This window comes from Urocampus carinirostris, chromosome 12 (genome assembly GCF_059441175.1).
Source record: "Urocampus carinirostris isolate Australia breed hairy pipefish chromosome 12, RoL_Ucar_1.0, whole genome shotgun sequence".
NCBI lineage: Eukaryota > Metazoa > Chordata > Actinopteri > Syngnathiformes > Syngnathidae > Urocampus > Urocampus carinirostris.
Genome location: NC_142360.1, coordinates 34,029,920 through 34,050,373, shown reverse-complemented (window position 1 = coordinate 34,050,373; position 20,454 = coordinate 34,029,920). Strand labels below are relative to the sequence as shown.

General features: G+C 39.6%; 2 protein-coding genes across 4 annotated transcripts; one reads left to right on the top strand and one right to left on the bottom strand.

Annotated features, from left to right (window-relative positions):
• Window positions 1-2,670: 2,670 nt before the first annotated feature.
• vamp4 (vesicle-associated membrane protein 4) lies at window positions 2,671-12,408 on the bottom strand. 3 transcript variants are annotated; one of them, XM_088349291.1, is made up of 9 exons: window positions 12,241-12,408; window positions 8,962-9,083; window positions 8,631-8,741; window positions 7,464-7,510; window positions 7,269-7,319; window positions 5,926-6,026; window positions 4,545-4,624; window positions 4,424-4,475; window positions 2,671-3,425 (listed from the first exon to the last, which is right to left on the bottom strand). In XM_088349291.1, the coding sequence occupies exons 2-9, from the start codon at window positions 8,962-8,964 to the stop codon at window positions 3,400-3,402; spliced, it is 471 nt and encodes a 156-aa protein (XP_088205417.1). In that variant the 5' UTR covers window positions 8,965-9,083; window positions 12,241-12,408; the 3' UTR covers window positions 2,671-3,399. The 3 variants fall into 3 exon arrangements, with proteins under 3 accessions (XP_088205417.1, XP_088205418.1, XP_088205419.1); XM_088349292.1 differs by having other exon boundaries at window positions 8,962-9,040; window positions 12,241-12,382; XM_088349293.1 differs by lacking the exon at window positions 8,962-9,083 and having other exon boundaries at window positions 12,241-12,393.
• Window positions 12,069-15,800, top strand: rangrf (RAN guanine nucleotide release factor). The gene is made up of 2 exons (XM_088349290.1): window positions 12,069-12,423; window positions 15,100-15,800. The coding sequence occupies exon 2, from the start codon at window positions 15,134-15,136 to the stop codon at window positions 15,707-15,709; it is 576 nt and encodes a 191-aa protein (XP_088205416.1). The 5' UTR covers window positions 12,069-12,423; window positions 15,100-15,133; the 3' UTR covers window positions 15,710-15,800.
• The last annotated feature ends 4,654 nt before the right edge of the window (window positions 15,801-20,454 follow it).

Here is a 20,454-nt window from a genome sequence, read left to right as displayed (position 1 = left end):
ATTCCCCTTTTATTTTTTCCTCTTTTGCCATTTCTTTCTTCGCTTTTTTTTTTTAGTTCCTTTCCCATTTTTTTCCCAATATTTTTCTCATTTTGTTTATTTTTCCCTTGTATCTTTTATTTTCCTTTCCCACCTCTTTCGTTATTGTTCCTTTTCTTCTCATTTTATCCCCCTTTTCATTGTTTTTTTTTTTGCAGAAAAATTTTGGGGAAAAAAATGATACACTTCCTTGCACTCATTTTAGGTTGCAAGAAAAAATACAGCAACATCTAAGGGTCGGATTAAACACACTGTCCCTATAAAGACTCATCCCAAACCCGGCCACTTCCACTTTTTTGACCTGCTACCCCCTGGCAGGTGATACAGGTCCCTTAAAACAAGGACTTACAGGCTCAGAGACAGTTTATTCCCCAGAGCCATCACCACCCTAAACGACCACACACAACAGTAGAAAAAAGTATTGCTTATGTATTGGAAAACGTATGTTTTATTTCTTTATTATTGTGTTTGAACAACGTTGCTGCTAATGTTTTTGATGTGCATACGAATCAAGCCAGTCTACAAACAATACCCTATAAATATGAGCTATTAATCCTGAATTTATTTACTTTATTTTTTTAAACATTTATTCTGAAGGGTTACAACGTATTTTGTAAACAATGTACTCTACGTTGTGGTCAATGACAATAAAGGCAATTCTATTCCATCCTGAAAAAAATAAGTGAATACGGAAATGGGATTAACATGCTTGTTTTCAAAGACCTAATCCAAAAGTCTTAAATCGTCTCTCAATGGAGATTTGTTGTCCTAGCTGCTACCGAGACGAGACGCCCCTATCATTTACATAGAACTTCACAGAGTCTTCCACGAGTGTGACTAATGCCACTTGGCATTGTTAACGTGCGTTTGATTTCCTTTTATGTGACTCACATAACCGCTGCTATGCCCGGAATCTGAAGTCATCCCAGACGCAGAACCAAAACATTCTCTGCTGCCAATGTGGGAGGATGTTTTTTAAAATGTCCCAAGCCCAACCAGCTATATCCTGATGGAATTTTGTGTGCTTCATCAATAATATTACTAAGTGAATGTTCTTACCAGTCGTGGACTGGTCTTTTTAAAACGTCAAATAAAAAAATAATCCCCGGGTAGAGAAGTTGTGGTTGGGGCCTGTGACAGATTTGTTAGGACAATAATGAGGTCTGATATACTCATTAAAGTTCCCACGTTCTATAAAATATAAACTGCAGCAGTAGTAAGCAAACTTTCTTGAAGCAAAGAGCTACTTTTGTGTTGCCTGGATTCGCTTTCTGAAATTTTTAGTAGGACTGCTTTTTTCACATGCATTTGTTTTGTTCACGTTCACATCAATCTAATCAACCAAAAATAAGTTGTATACCACTTTTCAGACTCCAGGATGCAACTCAAAGTGATGTATAAAACATTCAATGAATGAGCAATAAGGAAAAATGTTTACGTGAAAACATACACATTGCATCACTTGTGGCTTTCGTTTTTTCGACAAAGTCTACATCAATACTTTAGTAACATATTAAGGGATCCTTGTCCCAGTAAAAGACTTTGCATTTAGTCTATTTTTGTCTTATTTATTTCGTTGTTTGAACCTAAATTTCATGTGTATTTTTTTGACATAGAAATTAAGAATCAATATACTGCATTATATGGCTTAATTACCAGGCTGTGATAACTAGTAGGGTTAAAATAGATGAGATAAACCACTAAAACAAAAGGCCAGTTAGGAATAAAATATTATGGAAGATCACGATAGTTAACCATTTCCAGAAGCAGTCCACAACAGTACTAGTCCTCTTGATTCATAAGGATAAAAAGGCATTACCTATTTTTCCTCTCTTGCATTATTATAAAATGATGGACCTTTTTGCCAAAATATGTCAGTATATTTAAAGTTAAAAAATGTAGTCTCAGCGACGGCTATAGACATCGAATCTCCATTTCCCATGAAAAAGGCAGGTCTGTCCAGTGATCAAATCAGGAAAACAGATGTAAATAGTCTGCATTTATATAGCACTTTTCAAGTCAATGAACACCTCCCAAAGTGCTTCACACTTTTCCTTTTTACACACTAACTAACCATCAGCCACGCAAGGCAACTACCTGCTATCGGGGGCATTAGGGGTTCAGTGTCTGGCTCAAGGACACTTCGACATATAACGCGGAATAGCCGGGAATCGAAACTGCAACCCTCTTGATCCCAAGACGAGCGCTCTACCTCCTGAGCTAATGCCACCCTAGAAGTGTATCAGTTATTGGAATTTTATTGCATTAGAGGGAACATTTTTTTTTCCCATCAACTCTCCCAAGTGTTGATCCAACATCCCCATCTTTTACCAGTGTGTAATATTTGACCAATAGATGGCACTGAATTGTCTAATGGGAACAAAAACTAGTACCACAAAGCACAGCGTGGCAGCAAGTTGCCAGACAAACATGGTGGCACACTTAGATACAAATTTCTTGACCTACGATTTTTTATAGAAATTAAAGTTTACACATTTTTTCCTTGTATCGAATTCAAAGTATTTTTTTTTAATTGAATGAACATTTTTTTTGTACCACTAGGAGGAAAAAATATCACACACCGTCCCTTTTAAAGTGTCCACCAGACCACTGGTTCAAACCAAACTAGACTGGACCTTCAAAAGCACTTTATTTCAAGCGAGGTGGAGAAGGATGGGCTAAGAATCAGAATGCTTACAGAAAATTGTGGTGTTACAGTATCATTATGTACATCTTGGAATAAATTAAATAAAACACTTATTCGTATGTCCAGTTTCACAGTTTTAAAAATAGCCTTTGAAATGCCCAAAAGATAAAACGTCACCTTCATAGCACAATTGTCCGAAAAACAAAACAAAAACAAAAACAAAAAACCCGACATATACTATAAAGATACATTTCAGGTGCAGGTTGACCGAATCAGCCTGGAGACATTCATGACCAGTAGATTTTCCTTAGACCATCTTATTTGCCAGGTGGAGAATGATAGATTTTGATACTTGAGTGCCAGTGTTGTCATCGTCCATTTGAGTCAACACACTATTGAAGTCCAGACATACTTGGATGGGTACTTCCATGAAGGAATGGATAAAAAGGATGAAGAAGAACAAATGTCCTTCACTGTGGTTCCCTATATGCCCTTTCTGTCTAAATAGATTGGCACATTAACACAATATCACATCTAACTGTACAACTTAAGTGGCCCGCATCCAATGAAACAGTCTACACTTTCTAAAAATCCGAAGCAGGAATGGTGGTGGCCTGGGCCAGCCTGAATGATGATTGCTGAAGAAGAAATAGGGGCTGGGGGAGAGGGTCGTCCGGCGCCCAAGCCCCCATTCCAGAAAAGTGGCCGAGGGACTAGTGATAACGTAGAATCACTGGAACTGAGACCCAAGAGACAAAATGAGAAACAATGAAGGCCACAGGGCATGTTCAAGTTGTTTGATACCAAAGTCGCGTGACTAGGGATGCAACCAACAAATATTTTAACGTTTGATCTCCTAATTAACCGAAATGTCAGCTAAAAAGAAATCCTTGTTTTTCCAAAACAAGACATTGGTTTTATGTAACATTTAATTTAAAAAAATGAATTCCAAGGGCTTTGACCTACAATGCGTCAGCGAAGGAAATTTTTAGCTTTATTTTTCAAACTAAAAGGATATTGCTCGTATTTTCTGCAAACAAATAAATAAATACCGTCAGTGCATACAAATTGATGGTTTGTTAAAAAAAAATCACATTGGATTGTAACTTTTCAGATTGGTTTTACACTACTGACCAACACCCACATGTGAAGCCATGGCATACATTGTTTTTTTTTTTTAAATCTGAAACTTCCCCAAATTTGCCTGCATGATAATTTAATTTGGTTCAACAAACTCTAGTAATGAGAGTACAAATGGGTAAACAAAATAAAATAAAAAGAATAAAAATTTACAATATGACAATTTTTCTGGGTGTTGATAAACAAAGTTTTGGGAGGGTTGAAACATAACAAATTTTTGGTTCAGTTTGGTAAGCAATGTCCTTTTGGAGCTTTGAAATAAAATGAGCCAGTTAAAAGAGCATTTTTTGGGGTGGGGGGAATCACCTCAGTTATGTTTTTTTTTCTTAAAAAAATAAAAAACGATCAAACTTTGTGGGTAGTTTGTTCAAGAATGCTGGATCAGCCCACTGTTGACCCAAATTGGGTTATTTTTTACCAGCCAATTTGAAAACTGCGCTTACTCGCTTCTTACTTGTAGGACAATAAAAATAACAAGTATTTAGATTTGATAAGCCAAGATTCAGAGGTTTCCAAATTCATGTAGTTGACTAATGTATCAGGTGTTACACCTATACTATTAAACCAACTAATAAATGCAATAACTAAGATACGCACCAATTATAATCAGCAGGAGACCCACAACGACCAAAGCAATGATCAGCTTCATCTGAGGACGACAGTGCTTTGTGAAGCTAAATATCCGTCACCAGGAAGTGAAAGTGGCCTAACAACACACCTTCAAATTCCGCCACATCATCCTCCTGTGCAGCTGTTTGGCTCGGCTGCTGAAAGCCGATGCGTTGTCCGATAGGCTTTCTGGAAAAATGAATATAAACATATGAGGACACGTGAGGGGAAATATTAGGAGAGGCTGTGTATTGCGTGTACTTGGATCCAACTAAGGTGGCTCAGACTCAAATCGCTGTTGCGTAAGGTACCAGAACACATGAAACATTTCCAATTTAGAAGCATGAGAACAAAAACACATTTGCCCCCTCAGATTCAGCGTTGCGTTTTAGCCAGTCGCCTGGATACCACTATTAACGTAGCGTTGGCTGGTGTGTAAACGTTAGCGTCTATTTGAACGAGGACGGCCCTCCCGCACAAGGTTTTGTCATGCATCTGCCGTTTCTTGTGGAGACGTTGTTAACCCGGAGGAATGGAACTTTATGAAACTTCAAAGACAGCACCTGCCCGAGGGGGTCAATCAAATGGGTCGCACATGTGTTGTTGGCTGTTCGGATACGAAAACTGCACAAATGCCAGGCAACTGGAAATGATCGAGCCTCTTCTCCACTAAAGTGGCAACAGCGGGCCTTTGAGCTAACACGTGCACGCTCCTGGGACACGTGGGGAATTTTTGGTTATTTACACTCTTATATATGTACTGTTTTTTATACAATTATCTAACTCTTGCTTGAAAATAAGCTAAATGACCACATGTATTAAGTTCCTCTGAATAAATGACACAATTTTGAACGGTTTGAAACAATACTTTTTGGTATTTAACAATATGAGCCAGTTTGGGTGTAATGTATAATATGACCAAAACATTGGTCATATTTACTTATTTCTAAAAGAACCAAATATTTTAGGTTTAAAACAAATTGGACAAATGTTTGCATTGATTCAATTAAACGGCCCTAAATTTGGGGTTTAGGAGAAATATTCTCGTGCTTTGCTACCTAATATTTTTAATTTGATTAGCGCACGCTGTAAATTGGGTAGTATTTGCAAGTAAATTAGGCGCTGTGTGAAATAACAAGATTGTATTTTCAATATGTCTAACTTCCTAAAGATAACGAATACAAATCCCCACTGCTATTTTAAAGAGGGGTGTATAATTTTTTTATGGCTTTTCTTGCACTTTTCACAATCGACATTCCATTCTCCATTAACCGGTAAAGGACAGATAGGTCTTCTTATAATAGGATCAACAATATCTTGGTTCTTTACCTAAATTGCACCATGGCTAATTTACAGCAACGTACAATGCTTAGAGTAATTGTGATTGTTGAAAAAATATGATTGCTCATTTTGGGTTCCATTGTCCTAATTGTTTTCATACCCTCAGTATGTAGGATGTGCCCTTAGATACACATTTTTAAAAGACTCACCCGACTTGTCCTGCAGGTCCTCGAGACGCTCTCCCCGCTCGATCACCTTGGAGATGTTCTCCTGCATCACATCGATCACCTCGTCCACTTGAGACTGCACGCTGAGTGACAACCAGACACCAAGGCGTCAGACAGATTAGGCCTCATTTTCGTCTGAATTTGTATCATTAAGGCATGAAGAATGTGTGACTACTGAGTAGAGGTAAGATCTTAGGCCCAATCCCAAAATGTACACCGTCTTTCCTTTTGTATAAACATATTTGATTTCATTATTTCCTGTTCTGAACTCCATCTGTAAAATCGAACTCCTTGTAAGTTTGAACTCCCTTTGTAAACACTGTACACTGAGGCTGCCAAGAAAATTTATTTAGCATTTTCTAAAAAATTTAAATGAACCTGAGCAAAAATTCGGGTTAGGCCTAAAATGTCAATCATTACTTCAGGATCGCGTCGGGCCAGGCTTCTCTGTTGCAGACTTTCTTAAATTATCTGCGCTTGGCGCGTGTTCATAATTGTTCCAGGTTAATTTTTCTTTGTGGGGTGGGGGTCCGCACATTGGATAGCGCCCTACCTTAGTGCGGCGCAGTCCCCGTCCATGCTGTTGGCATGCATCTATAGTTGATCTTAGTTTTTTTTTTTCTCTGTGGAAGATCCACGTGGTGGATTCTGTCCCTTTTTGCACAAAGCAATCCTCGTCCACGCCCTTGTGGCCCGTGCTTAATTGTTCAGAGTTTATTTCTCTTTTTGGAGGATCCGCACGGTTGACGCAGCCCTCATCCAAACGCTTGGTTAGGCGTGTCCACAGGCTTGGCGCGTCCCAGTCTGCGAGGCTCTTCCACAAGGAAAAATAAACTAAGATCAACTACAGGTGGATACTTTTTTTAAAAACGCAAGAAAGAAGCCCTCCTCACAAATTTTTAAAAAAAAGGTCTCAGTAATAAACTACGAAAATTTAGGGTTAATCTGGGCTCGGTCCCGCAAATACGTCGGGTTCGAACTTCAATACCCCCAAGCTGGGTTGGGCTGGATTTTTGTAGGCCCGATCTTACCTCTACTACTTACTGAGCCTTAAGGCACAAAAAAGTCAAAATTTCCACAATATGTTGCTTTTAATTTAATTTTCTAACTGACTAACTCCGAGTCATCACATATGCCTGGGCTGAAAGGTGAACCATAGGACAGAGAGAAGGATGGGGGAGAGGGTCTCCATGGAAGATTACACAATGCATTAGGTAGCTGCAATGCAAGCCTCTGATAAATACAGGTACAACCAGACCATTATGTAACACACAGACCCAGCACAGGGACAGCTTCCATTCTTTCAGGATCACTGTTGGACTCACTGTTTGAGTTTGTCATTCTGGCCTCCCAGCCGCGGTCCCGTGGGGCCCCGCCTTCACAAGGAGCAGAAATTTTGTCAGCATCACTACCGAATACTCAAATAATTCAAAAAATTGATACTAGTGTATATTATGAGATAAAAGTAAGTTTCACAAAGTATGTGCCTAATTTCGTCTACCCATTATATGTAGACTCACAGAAAAAAGTCTTCCTCCTCATCAGAGTCCTCCTCCAGCAGATTCCTCTGTGATCACAAAGCAGTAAGATTTAAAACATACCAAACTCCTCGAAAATGGAAGTAACTCGCGATAGTTTTTGGATTTGAAATTAAAAAATTATATAAACATTAAACTATTGCTTGTTAGAGGGGCTAATATAAGCTTTTTAAAAGACACACAAAATCTCGTGATTTGGCAAATAAAGAGTTTTTACACTGACAATAAGCAGCCAAAAGTTAGCTCTTGCCCTACACTTGAGCCAACATCAAAAGCACCACCTCCCTGCCAACTAGGAAGCTGATCTGAAGCATGATCATGGATCAAGACGAGCACACTCGAGTCTAAAAGAAGACGTGACACCATACACCAGAAGCTATTTGTGGAGAATCAGCGCGGACGGCTGCATTAAATTCCTTAGAGGACGATAATCAGTCCTGCGCGGATTGCTTTCTGATTGGACGGCAACATGACCAGAGGGCGGTGTTGCCGGGAGAGACAGAAACTCTCATTTTCTAAAATTGGTTCGCTCGTTAAAGGATGTTCTGTGAGATTATGTGGAGTTTATAGGACATTTCTGACAGGTAATTCGGAATCACGGAGACTCAGGGTTGTCAAACATCATCACAGCCGTGTGGAGTATCCACAACACAACAAAACACAAGTTCAAATGAGGATAATGGTTGTTGAGGGCAGAAAAAAGATTTGGAATCGGTAGTTGTGTAATAAATGAATTAGATCATAAAAGTAAAGGACACGGTGTAATATTTGATCACAATATGTCGTTGTATTGTGAAGGGCTACCTTAAAGGAGTGCTACAAAGCACTAGGAAGATTAAAAACTAGTGATACTCAATAAAGTGGGAATTGAGTATTGTTTCACTGCAGTGGCTTCAAAAAGTCTTATTCAAAGATAAAAATACACAAGTAGTGTCTTTGGGATAACCAATACCGTGTACTTTCTTCCAAACTATACTAGGTTTGTCATGATCTTTAAGTCTGCCTGAAGAGTGTATCAAAAAATAATACAATAAATTAAAAAAAGAATAACTACATACATGCACACAATAGCACACAGACTAAGGAACTATAGGAACTATATGGGACAATAAGAATCTGACAAATGAATAAATCCCTTATCTTCCGCACCCTCTCACTGCGAACAGATCCCGTGACCTCCTCGTCGTTGAGATGTCTCTTGAATTTGGGGGGCATATTGTCGTCAAGGTGCTGTTGCTGCTCCTCCCGCTCGGGCTCCCTCTGCAAAAGGCACAGTGAAAGCTCTTTAAGAGAAATGCCAGTGATAACAATATCAGGCTGTTTTTTCACGACTACTTAAGCATACAAATTGCATTATATAGTTCATTTAATCCGTGTTATGACTTAAGATATACAGTAGTTACAACTGAATTGAGGGTATTTTTTATTTTAAATGTTGCATGAAATTTTTCTTCTCTCTTTTCAATCTTAAAATGTATACCATCGAGTCCAGTTCAGTATCAAAACGGTTGTGTTCTCCGCATCCAATTCTGACACTGCGTCTGGAAAGCTTTCAGGCCCTTCAGTGGGAGGAAGTTTTCAGTAAACACACAAGAGAAGCGGCTACGACAAAGAGAGAGAAATATAAAAAGGAATCCAGAATGTTAGGAGGAGATATTCAAATAAAAAAGGCAGTTAGTAAACAGCAATTTCAAGAAAAGTCATAGAAGTAGAAAAGCTATTGGTCTGGTAAAGAATTTCTTAGTTAAGATTATGCTCAGAAGGACAAAAGGACTCGAAATCCACCTCCTTAGACTAGTCTATTCATAATTATCGCTGACGAAAAGATGAACCAATAAATAAGAATGATAGAGGCTTTCAAGGGCCATGCAGCTTTTTAAACAGCCGCCAAATTGGATAACAAATGACAATTGAAAATAGAAATGCAAATTTATCTGTGTATTTGACAAATTCAGAAATGAGGAAAAGTTTAGGGAAAATAACAACATAGACCGGTATTTTATGAAAAAACTCAAGTTGTTATTAGTTCCCGGAGGTATACCTGCAACTTCACAACAGACATCGTAAACCATTTTCCTGTACAAGGACTAAATACAGTAAACCCTCGGTTATCGGGGTTGATGGGGACCAAAACCACCCGCGAAAAGTGAAAATCCGCGAAGTAGCGACGCCCCTTCAAAAATGCTTGAAAAAATAAAAAAATATTTATTAAATTATTATTTTCTTTTTTTATTATTATTTTTTAGACCCGCGAACGTGGAACCGGGAAGTAGTGAGGTCCCACTGTACTGACAATTGATCTCAGTAGATTTTACTTAACTCCCCAAGCATGGGTTTCCTCCGGGCACTCCGGTTTCCTCCCACATTCCAAAAACATGCATTTCAGGTTAATTGGCCGGTGCAAATTGTCCCTAGGTGTGAATAAGCGAGCGAATTGTCTGTCCCTGTGTGCCCTGCGACTGGCTGGCAACCAGTTCAGGGTGTCCCCTGCCCACTGCCCGAAGATAGCTGGGATGGGCTCCAGCACAGGAAGGCTGGTAGCTGGATTTTATCAAAACACACGATAATGCCAACAGATTTGAAAAAAAATCTGCATTCCCGCATTGTTTGACGATCCTTGTTGTAATCAGTTCATTTGCCTGCATAACTCCCCTTTAGAAATATGCAGACTCATCAGATTATTTACAATTTGGTTGTTAGCGTCTACCCTTGTGATTGACAGAACTCTCAGTGGATTGCAAGCTTTTTTTCACGGTACTTATCCATTGACAACTCATCAGGGCCTTTATTGAAAGAAAAAAAAAAAAAGTCATGATCTACTTCGGCTTTAACAATCTTTAGACAATAGTGACCAATTCAAATGTTGAATGACACATTGGTTAACCAATGAAATTCCCAGCGTAATTTTACTTGCTGTATTGAACTCAGAGAAAATAAACGTAAGTAAAAGCAACACGGGATCCATTTTTACGCACTCACAAAGGCAGCACGTCAGCACAGTGGTTAGCGCGTGTGCCGCACAGTTCTGAGGTCATGAGATCAAACCTCCTGTGTGGAGTTCACATGTTCTCTCCGTGCTTGCGTGGGTTTCCTCCGGGCACTCCGGTTTCCTCCCACATTCCAAAAACATGCATTTCAGATTAATTGGCCCTAGGTGTGAATGAGCGAGCGAATTGTCTGTCCCTGTGTGCCCTGGGACTGGCTGGCAACCAGTTCAGGGTTTCCCCTGCCCACTGCCCGAAGATAGCTGGGATGGGCTCCAGCACCCCTGCGACCCTACTGAGGATAAGCGGTGTAGATAATGGATGGATGGATATCACTCGCAAGTGTGCACAATCGTGGGTTGATTTCTAGAAAGAAAAGTAAAAGAATTACAACTTTTTCACAATGTCTAAAATAGGCTAAGGTCAAACACACGTTTACAAAGTTTTTAAGGCTGTGAACTGGTCGTCTCCAAAGGGCCACTTTTGGAAACGTGGACCTACCATTAGAAAAATATGTAAAATACAATGTTTAGTTATTCAGATTTTGATGTAATTTGATCTTAAACAGGTAAGGCTTCATTCTATTGTCCTGGTTGTTTTCCAGCTAAAATGACCATGCCACACTCCTCGGCACGTGATTACAAAATAGAAAAAGGAGAGAACAAAAACCTATATCTGTGTTTTCCAACTTAGATTACTCAATGTTGGTACCACCTGCGGGTGCTTATTTCAATTTGGGACAAAACTTCAGTGTTACCTTTCAAAGGAGATCAAAAACGTCCATATTCTCCAAACATTTCAAATGCAGCATTCAATTTACCTTGGGCACGTATTGGATTGGGATTGTTTAGGGGATTGGTCAGTAAATCAAGGATTTGATCATATTCGGCAATGAAATTGCAGTTAAAACGCAAAGATCCAATGACAACTTGTCGTTTTTCATAAAATGAGTGTCTATGTTAGTTAACCTCAAAATGTCCTCGTATTTAATCTTTCAAACTTTCCAAGTGCACAGATTGGTGTATAGTTCCATTTTGGCTTGTAAGGCAACAAGGCAGACGACTACAAAGTTACGTGAACCAAGGAAGCCTTAAGAATATTGTCAAAAAAAGAGATCTAATGTGCAGAGGGACATGATGAGACAGTTAAGAATGGGGCTTAGCAAGGAGATTTAACAGAGCAAGGACAAAAGTATGCTAAATTAAAAACTACGTTAATTGGAAGGAGATAAAGGAAAGCGGGTTGAAATTTCAGAAAGGTTAAGTTACAAGGTGAAGGATTTTTTTTATTTTATTTGATTGGCTGTAAACGCAAAATTTTTAATATAGATTTTTTTCCCCTAACAAAGGGGAAAAGTGGAAGTATAAAGAAAATAAACAAGAAAAGGAAGTGTTATTTGGTTTGTTTTAAGCACTATGAAAAGGGCACACAAAATCAATTCGGATGAAAAGGAAATATGAAAACACAGTGTAATAACATTTATCAAGGTGTACATGGCCCACCCAGAACAAACCTAATACACAGGTTATTTATAAAATATTATAACAATACATCCTATAATGCTTCTTTTCACCACGACAATACTTTCATCTCCCTTTTGTTACATAGCACCTTCCTTTTGTGCCGTATGAAAGCAAATGTGGCATATTAAAGAAGCTGTGTCACTGTTGGTCATGTCGTAGCCTCCATGCTAAGCTACTGATGCTAACACCACCGACAACCAAACTTGGCCAACAACCCGAAGCAAACCTCGAACAGCAGGAAAGAAAACTCACGTTTTAAAGTGTCAAATTTGTGACACATTTCATCAAACGACATCCAAGAAGAGGGCCATTGTGGATTTTGACCGAGCTTCCGTCGCTGCTGCCGCTGCTGCTTAGTGATAGCTTGACACGGACCAGCTGACCAGGAAGTCGGCAGGAAAGCCGCACCCACTCCTTAAAAATTGGATCATACTGGTCAGGCACTGCATTTATTGTCCATATTCTGCACCTCTTATCCTCACCACTTCATTTAAATACGATAAACTTTCCGTGCTGAATGATTACGCCAGGCTGCAGTTAGTTTTAATCCTCCCGCTTAACAAAGCAATCACGTTGCAAACAATGAATGAATAAATGAAAACTTTATTGGAACATCAAAATAAAAACAGAACAAAAACAATAACTCAACAACAAAATAATGTTACATAATATGTTCGAAAAGGGGTAATAAGAAGCAAATGCTTATATTCCCTACCCCTTCATCTTCCCCACCAAATACCCCAATGATATAACAACAGTTGTAATGATATTAATAATAACAGTGATAAGAATAGCAACAATAACACGAAGTTAACTAGACGAAGATAAAAGCATATTGGTGCGGTTTAGTAAACCATGTAAAGGCTCTTTAAGCGCAGTTTGTCATTGTTAAAACATACTTAATCGAAAAAATATTTAATTTGAAATGTTTTAAAGGCAACCCACTATTAAGAACCCACTATCGTTTTTAACACACCATGTGTTCGCTTTCTAAATTTCCAACAAACCCTGGGATGTCTTGTAGCAAGGATGCCAAACCTCAGTAAAACCGTTATTTTAATTTTAGGCCATCCCACAAACAAAGTGTTGTGAAGGGTTCATGCAGGTCTGTTAATTGACAAAAATATGAACAACATACTCACAAAATGACAATACAGTGTTCGTATCGTGATTTTTGAACAACATGTGACTATAAAATACAAAAAGAAGACAGTCATTTTACTACGCATCACTAGCGCATAACTGCGTTGCCTAATACGCACACACGTAAGAAGCCTACAAAACTTCAGACCAATTCAACAAAACAAGTGCGACATTAAATGATAAATAAAATACATACAAAAACATGTTTTTACCTGCAACACAGTGTTACCAACATGTAATCTGTACAATATGTGCAACAGATACGGATATTACTACAATGCACGCCCACTTCGTGTGTAAGCCTCATTTCGATGTCTCTCTAGTTTGAGTGATTGCCAGACACAATTCCAGAGAGCGAAAGAAAGAGAGGAAAAAAGAGAAGGGGAAAAAGAGGGAGAGAAAGTAATACACCTGCAGTAGTACGTTGACCTGGCTTTGGCGACATCCAGAGGACAGATTCAAAACTGCAGCTCGGCTGTTTTTTTCTCTGGCGCTTCTCTCAGTGTTGTATTGTGGGCCAAATTAAAACCCTCGGCGGGCCTGATAAGGCCCTCAAGCGGCCTTTTGGACACCCCTGGTCTATTGCATAAAACGGTAGCGTTGGTAAGTATGTGTTCATGGTTTATTTTGCCTTTTTAAGGGGAATTGCAATCAACAAGCAATTGTCTGAGGCTGACAGGTATGGAAAATAAAGAACAAAGCACATTACCAATAACATAACACATAAAGGGACAGTTTGTAATACATACTGTCTTCTAGTGGTACAAAAAACCCTTCATTAGATTAAAAAATACATTGATCGGAATAATAGGCCCAAATACTTAATTTTTGTAAGTATTCACAGGCCGAGATATTAGTATTTTTCATAGCAGAATCCATACTTAATAGTCACCACCATATTTGTCTGGCATCTTGCTGCTACGCTGTGCTCATTTGGCACTGGTTTTCCTTCCCAGTAGACAACACAGTGCAATCTAGTGGTCAAGTATTACACAATGCACCTTTTATAGAAAAGGTTGTTTTGGAATAAAACATTGATTTGAATAAGGAGGTAGTAGGTAGAGCACTCGTCTTAGGATCAAGAGGTTGCAGGTTCGATTCCCGGCTCCTCCGTGTTATATGTCGAAGAGAAAGATAGGACTGCAGACCATTTACCATTTATACCAGGGGTGTCAAACTCATTTTAGCTCGGGGGGCCACACGATAGAACAAACATTCTGTCGGGGGCCGGACTAGTAGATTAAAGAGAAAGAAAAAGAGAGATAAACAAATAAGAGAAAGAGGGAGGGAAAAGGAGAGAGGACAGGACAAAGAAAGAGAGAGAGGGAGAGAGCGTGAGAAACAAAAGAGATAAAAAGAGAAGTCGTGAGAGAGGGGGAAAGAAAGGGAGCGGAAGAATGAAATCCAAAGAGAAATAGAAAGACAGAAGGAGAGAAAAGAGAAAAGAAAGCGCAAAGGGTAGGAAGAGAGAAAGAGAAAAGAGAGAAAAGGAAAAAGGGAAGTTAGAGCAAAAGAGGTTAAAAGACACAGAGAGAGAAAGAGACAAAGAGCAACAAAGGAAGAGAAAAAGAGACACAGAGAGTGAAAGAGACAGAGTGGGAGAAAGGGGGTGGAAAAGAGAGAGAGAGAAAGAAATACAAGTACAGTGTCTTTGTTCGAGGCACCTTTTCTGGCAACATCAAGTTGACATATATCAACCTGCAGCTTGTTTTTCTCTTGCGCTTCTCTGAGTGTTGTCTCGCGGGCCGGATTCGATCCCTTAGCGGGCCTGATCTGGCCCGCGGGCCGCCTGTTTGACACCTGTGATTTATACCCTGTCAAGCTCATGTCAGCCTCCCCTCTAGGTGGGAGTATTGGTCCTTCAACGTTCAAAATGCGAAGAAGAAATTAAGCCGGAGAGTTTGTTTATCAATGTGGCGGTCGTCACGTTTTTGTTACATTTTCTGAATAAATCATTCAACTTTCCAGACACGGGAGTAACGATCCATCCTGGAGGTCCCCCATGCAGGACGTCAACGAGCCTTATCCCCTGTTCGGTGGTGCTCTGTCGGCCAAAATCCCTCACAGCGCCACGGACGTGAGCAAGATGCGGGAAATACCGGACAACCAAGAAGCCTTCGTCCACTCCCGAACCGACCAAAGTCTCATTGTGGATCTGCTTGAGTACCAAGCCCACATCGCGGACCACGACGCAGCCCGGTACCACTTTGAGGACATCGCAGGGAGCAACGCCGCCATGCAGCCCGATACGCAACAGGTGACTGACGTGGTTGCCTTGCCTACCTCGTCGCTTTCCCTGACGGAATGCAATTCTGCTTGGACGCTAACGGGCATCCAATGTGTGTCTAAATACAACGAAACGGCGAAGAACATGGTGAGGCTTCATCTCGCCCTTTTCCGGTTGCCCCAGTTTGGCACGGACCTGCTGGTGACGTTCAACGACCCGCAGATCGTCTGCCCCGACAGCAGCAGCAATACTCCCGCAGCCGTGGGACCTGACGTTGTCCCGTGGACGATGGAGGACTTCCAGCAAATGCTGCAGTCCCTGACGTTGCACAATCCAGGATTGTTTGGTTAAAAGGCAATGGTGACTGCATATGATATAGCTTTAAGGTTTTAACAATTTTTCTCATATTAAATATCTAAACAGCACATTATTGCATTCCTTATTTGGAAGTCTCATCTCATCTCATCTCATCTCATTAGCTGCACCGCTTATCCTCAGTAGGGTCGCGGGGGTGCTGGAGCCCATCCCAGCAATCATCGGGCAGGGGACACCCTGAACGGGTTGCCAGCCAATCGCAGGGCACACAGGGACAGACAACTCACTCGCCCATTCACATCCAGGGACAATTTGGACCGGCCAATTCACCTGAAATGCATGTTTTTGGAATCCACGCAGCCTTAAAAGTAAAATCCAAAAAAAAAAGTAATAAAGGAGTTGTGTATTGTAACGTTCTGTTTTGTAGATGATTGTCGGAGCTTTTTTTAACAACAGGAAAAAACCCAAACAATTTAAAACTGAAAAAACAGGATTTCATTACACGTATAGGCAGGGTTACTTTAACTTGATTACTTTCAATTACTTTTGGATTACTCCAATACCAAATATGCTAATAAAAGACAAAAGAAACTAAATATTAATAAAATTACTAAATTTTGTGCATGCTTGGGGAGTAACAAAACACATGGAACGGCAAAAATGATGTTGGCATCTGTTTGGATTTATTTTCATGTTGTTTCTGTCGCATTTTATGTTAGTTTTGCCGGAGATCAAAGAGATCAAAGCCAGGAGAGAAAGCTTACCACGTGTTGTGAGTCATAATTTTATTCATATTTAGTTTCTTTTGTAATGTGTAATTTAAGATCAAACATTCGGTTGTGTCCGGCAACTCTGTTTGACCCTCACACCCCCCACCCCACCCCCGAGGACAACAAAGTCAGTTAGTTCTTTGTTCCTTTGTTTCTTTGTTTCCTTATCCTCACTGTAAATGTGGAACTGGAGTCGTCCAATTTCGTTGTCACAGCATATCCCATGTTGTAACAATGACAATAAAGGCATATTCTATTCTATTCTAAACTTTTTCAAGCGGAGAGCTACTTTTTATTGTTAATTAGCGGAATTAATCAATTTCTAAACAAACTTTTTTCTGTGTTGTTGTTATTGGAGACCCATGCTTTAAAGCCTTTGCTCCCTGGAGACCAAACTCTACCTTAAAACCCTACTTCACAACCCAGATGCTTTTGTAAACGAAGTTCACAAAGCTTGACGGTCGATTATTTCAACTCAATTTTCATTAAGGAAAAAAAGGCAGGCTGTACTACTCACACCAAAGTTGTAACCTGTTTACACATAAAATTGTAAATATTTCAAATTTGTCAAAGCGTACAGGCAAAGGCCCGAGGTAAAAACATGCATAAAGTGTGTTGTTGCCGTGAAGGTCAGGTCCAGCCAAAAAGACTACTTTTTAGAGAAATACCACGCATACAAAGTTGGAATGTTCCCGTTACAACTGAAGGAACAATAATAAAAGTTTACACCACTTTCCCCCCTATTCTGTCCAAGCATCTGTTAAAAGGTAAGCCATTAATACACTTTTGAAACCAAATCCGAACGTCAACGGTTCGGTATGTGGTACGAAGCTCTCTTTTTATACCCCTGTTATTCTTTATAAGAACGTCTGGAGGGTTTTATTTGTGTCGGGATGCACTTGTCTGTCCTTCTTGAAAGTCTCCTCATCCTCTTATGCAACCGCAGAAGACCAAGATTTGATTCAAGTCATAAAGACCTTTTTCCTGTTTTTGTACCCTGTCAGATAAACAGATCTCTCCATTGTGTTGCAATTAATAGTTTTGCAGTGGAATTCATTCATTTGACCAAGTGGTATTTAGTATTTAGAGTTTTCTGCTTAAAGTATGGAACTAAAGGATGATAACAGAAAATGTATTTTGGGTACAACACTGTTTTTTTTCATTCTAACACACCCATAAAGTGATCAGCTAGAACGGGCCAAGATCCAGCAACACTTTCAACAGGCAACAGTATGGGAAAAGACCATCATGCCAAAAAGGTTTCATCAGGATAAAATAGCCACACTCCCCACAGATGAGCTGCACTTGCTACTCAAAGCCAAAAGATAAATGCTGCAATTTGCCAAAAGACTTAACTTTCAGAACTTTCAGGATGACTGGGTCAGGTAAGCTACACTTTAGCATTGTGTAAGGGCTTTGTGTTCGCACTATTCATTTACGTACATAAAGTACCGTCTTTGTGAATGAAAACACTTATCTTAATGGTTGATTTTCCACCCCTCACTTCAGAGCAGAGTTTTTATTTATACATGGTGCAGGAGGACTTCTAATGGGCGGAATAACAGGTCTTTCAGGGTCAGAATTCTAGATGATACACTTTTTTTTGTAGCTGTATCACACAAATAAATTGTTAAAAAAACATGTATTGGATTTTTCTTTTTATCTCTGTCACAATGGACATGCACCTACGATGAAACTTTCATACCCCTGCATGAGTTCTAAGTGAGAGAAATAGCAAAAAGCAGGGTGATCAAATATTTATATTCTTCACTGTATGCATATACGGTTTATTCCAAGGACCTTTAACATAGAATATTTGCAAAGTATTCCAGAAAACTTTGCAAAGGAAGAAATGACTTTTTTTCAAGAAAATAATTCAGAGAACTATCATATGAAGAACTACCATACTTACAGATTCAGGAACACACAAAAAATACATTAAAAAAGATCTGTTTGGGACATGCTATGGGACCCGTGTCACTATTTCGACATGACTGAAAACAAGAAAAATTACACCTGGCATGAGGAAAAGCAGTAACATCATCAAGTTCTCTTTTTAAAGGCACAGAATGTTTAAGAGCAAGAAAATCGGCACAGTGCTCGCAAGGGCTTTACCTCCCTGACAGTTGCCATGGTAATGAAACCCTGACTTGTCATTGGACCACTGACTTTAGTGGTACAACTTATTAGGAATATAGGTTGTAAAGAGTTGCATACCTACGGTAAGTATAGCTTGTTAAGGTATTTTGACACAAGAATTCAACACGGATTTTTGACAATTTAACATAAACCTTAAAAGCGGGGAGCCCGATTTGAAAGCTTAAGGCTGCAATCATGACTTTAAGCCTGGGAAGGCGGCAGAATAACACATGAAATGCGTGCAAATACATGGCATTTCTTAGACGTGCCAGAATAAACTCTTCTTTTATCATCTTAAGGGGGTTTGTTCTGCCCTGAACAGGCCTGATAAAAGTAAGATATAAGCAAACAGGCACAATAGAAAATAAAGCTGCTGGGCTCTTTGAACTCAGGTGGGCATTGTTAACACTTACTTAATGAAGAAAGTATTTAATTTTAAACTTTTTAAAGACACCTAAAACTACGCACCTCCCCTTTAAAGGTTCTCTAACACATTGTGTTTCCCCCCCATGAATAGTAACAGGGAAAAAATGGTTACCTTAAAGGACCTGACTGTTTTGGACTTTAGCGGTTGCAGTAAATGTGAAAGCACATGATTTTGTATTTGAGCCACACGTGCAGTGCTGCACATGAAGCGAATCAGTCAGTCGCATATGAATATCCTACACCGGGACTTGTGACTCCACGGTCCATTGAACATCCAAATGCTTATGATATTCAAGTTGTTTTTAGGCTGCAGTCCCTTTGGCTCCCCTCCCTCACTGCACCATCCAGCCTGAACAATCATCATCTTTGCTCGGGTATAATCTGCTGCTCTCATTAGGATCGTCTCGTGTTTGATTTATGATCTTTAAGAGCAAGTCTTTTATGCTTGGTTGCTACACTGCAACAAGAAAGTATTTACAGCGTCTGGCTTTTTCACCATTACGGGAAAGTTGGAAAGAGAGTACAGTACATATGTAGTAACATGTTTTTCTTGCTGTGAATACTGGAAAGTGTATGTATTTCCTCCCTTTATTCCATACTAGAATACATGATAATTTCCCATTCACAATTATATACCATATTTTCCACACTATAAGGCGCACCTAAAAGCCTTTATTTTTTTCAAAAGCTGACCATGCGCCTTATAATACAGTGCGCCTTATATATGGATCAATATTAGGTCGCAAAGTCTTGCAACTAAGGCAAGCATCCGCCGACTAGATTTTCCCCCGAAGGCGAAGTAGTCCGCGGTGTATGCTGCGATTTATATACCGGCGTTTCATTTCCTAACCAATGTGTCAATCATCATTTGAATCGGTCACTATTGGCTAAAGTTATTCGGATGTAAAGGGGGCGGATCCTTTTTATCATTTACAGGCCCGCATAGGCTAAAGGGGTGAAACAAAGCCTGCAATTGGCCGAAAAAGATGAATGTGAATCACACGTTGGGTTGCACTATGGCATAGAGAAAACATTTTTTACTATTCTGTATTTGTAAATATTTTACTCTCCTGGTTTTACTACACACACGGTTGTAAGAAGACCATGGTTACGTATCATTATTGAACGTGATGGCTGCAAGAGAACTTAGGTGAGCTATGCGGCTTTATATTTTCCCGGTATCTTGATGTTTCTGTGATGAGTCTATTTTTAAACTAAATTCAATTAAAAGTGTTTATTGTCATATGCACAATAAAGAACCCCGTTTCCCTGCACAATAAAATTCTTACTTTGCTGTCCACACAGTTGCCAGCAAAAAATAAAATGGAAACTAAGAAATGTTTGGCATTTCTTGAATCCCAAGACTTTAACCTTCCGAATGATATTTGGAACGATGCATTTGAGTAACACCGTACGGACACCGCACCCGCACGTGTCTACGACACA

Coding starts and splice junctions, on each gene's coding strand:
- vamp4 (XM_088349291.1), bottom strand. Junction 7,511..8,630: donor GATCTGTTCGCAGTGAGAGG/GTGCGGAAGATA, acceptor TTGTGATCACAG/AGGAATCTGCTGGAGGAGGA. Junction 6,027..7,268: donor CAGAATGACAAACTCAAACA/GTGAGTCCAACA, acceptor GTTGTCACTCAG/CGTGCAGTCTCAAGTGGACG.
- rangrf (XM_088349290.1), top strand. CDS start 15,134: ATGCAGGACGTCAACGAGCCTTATCCCCTGTTCGGTGGTGCTCTGTCG.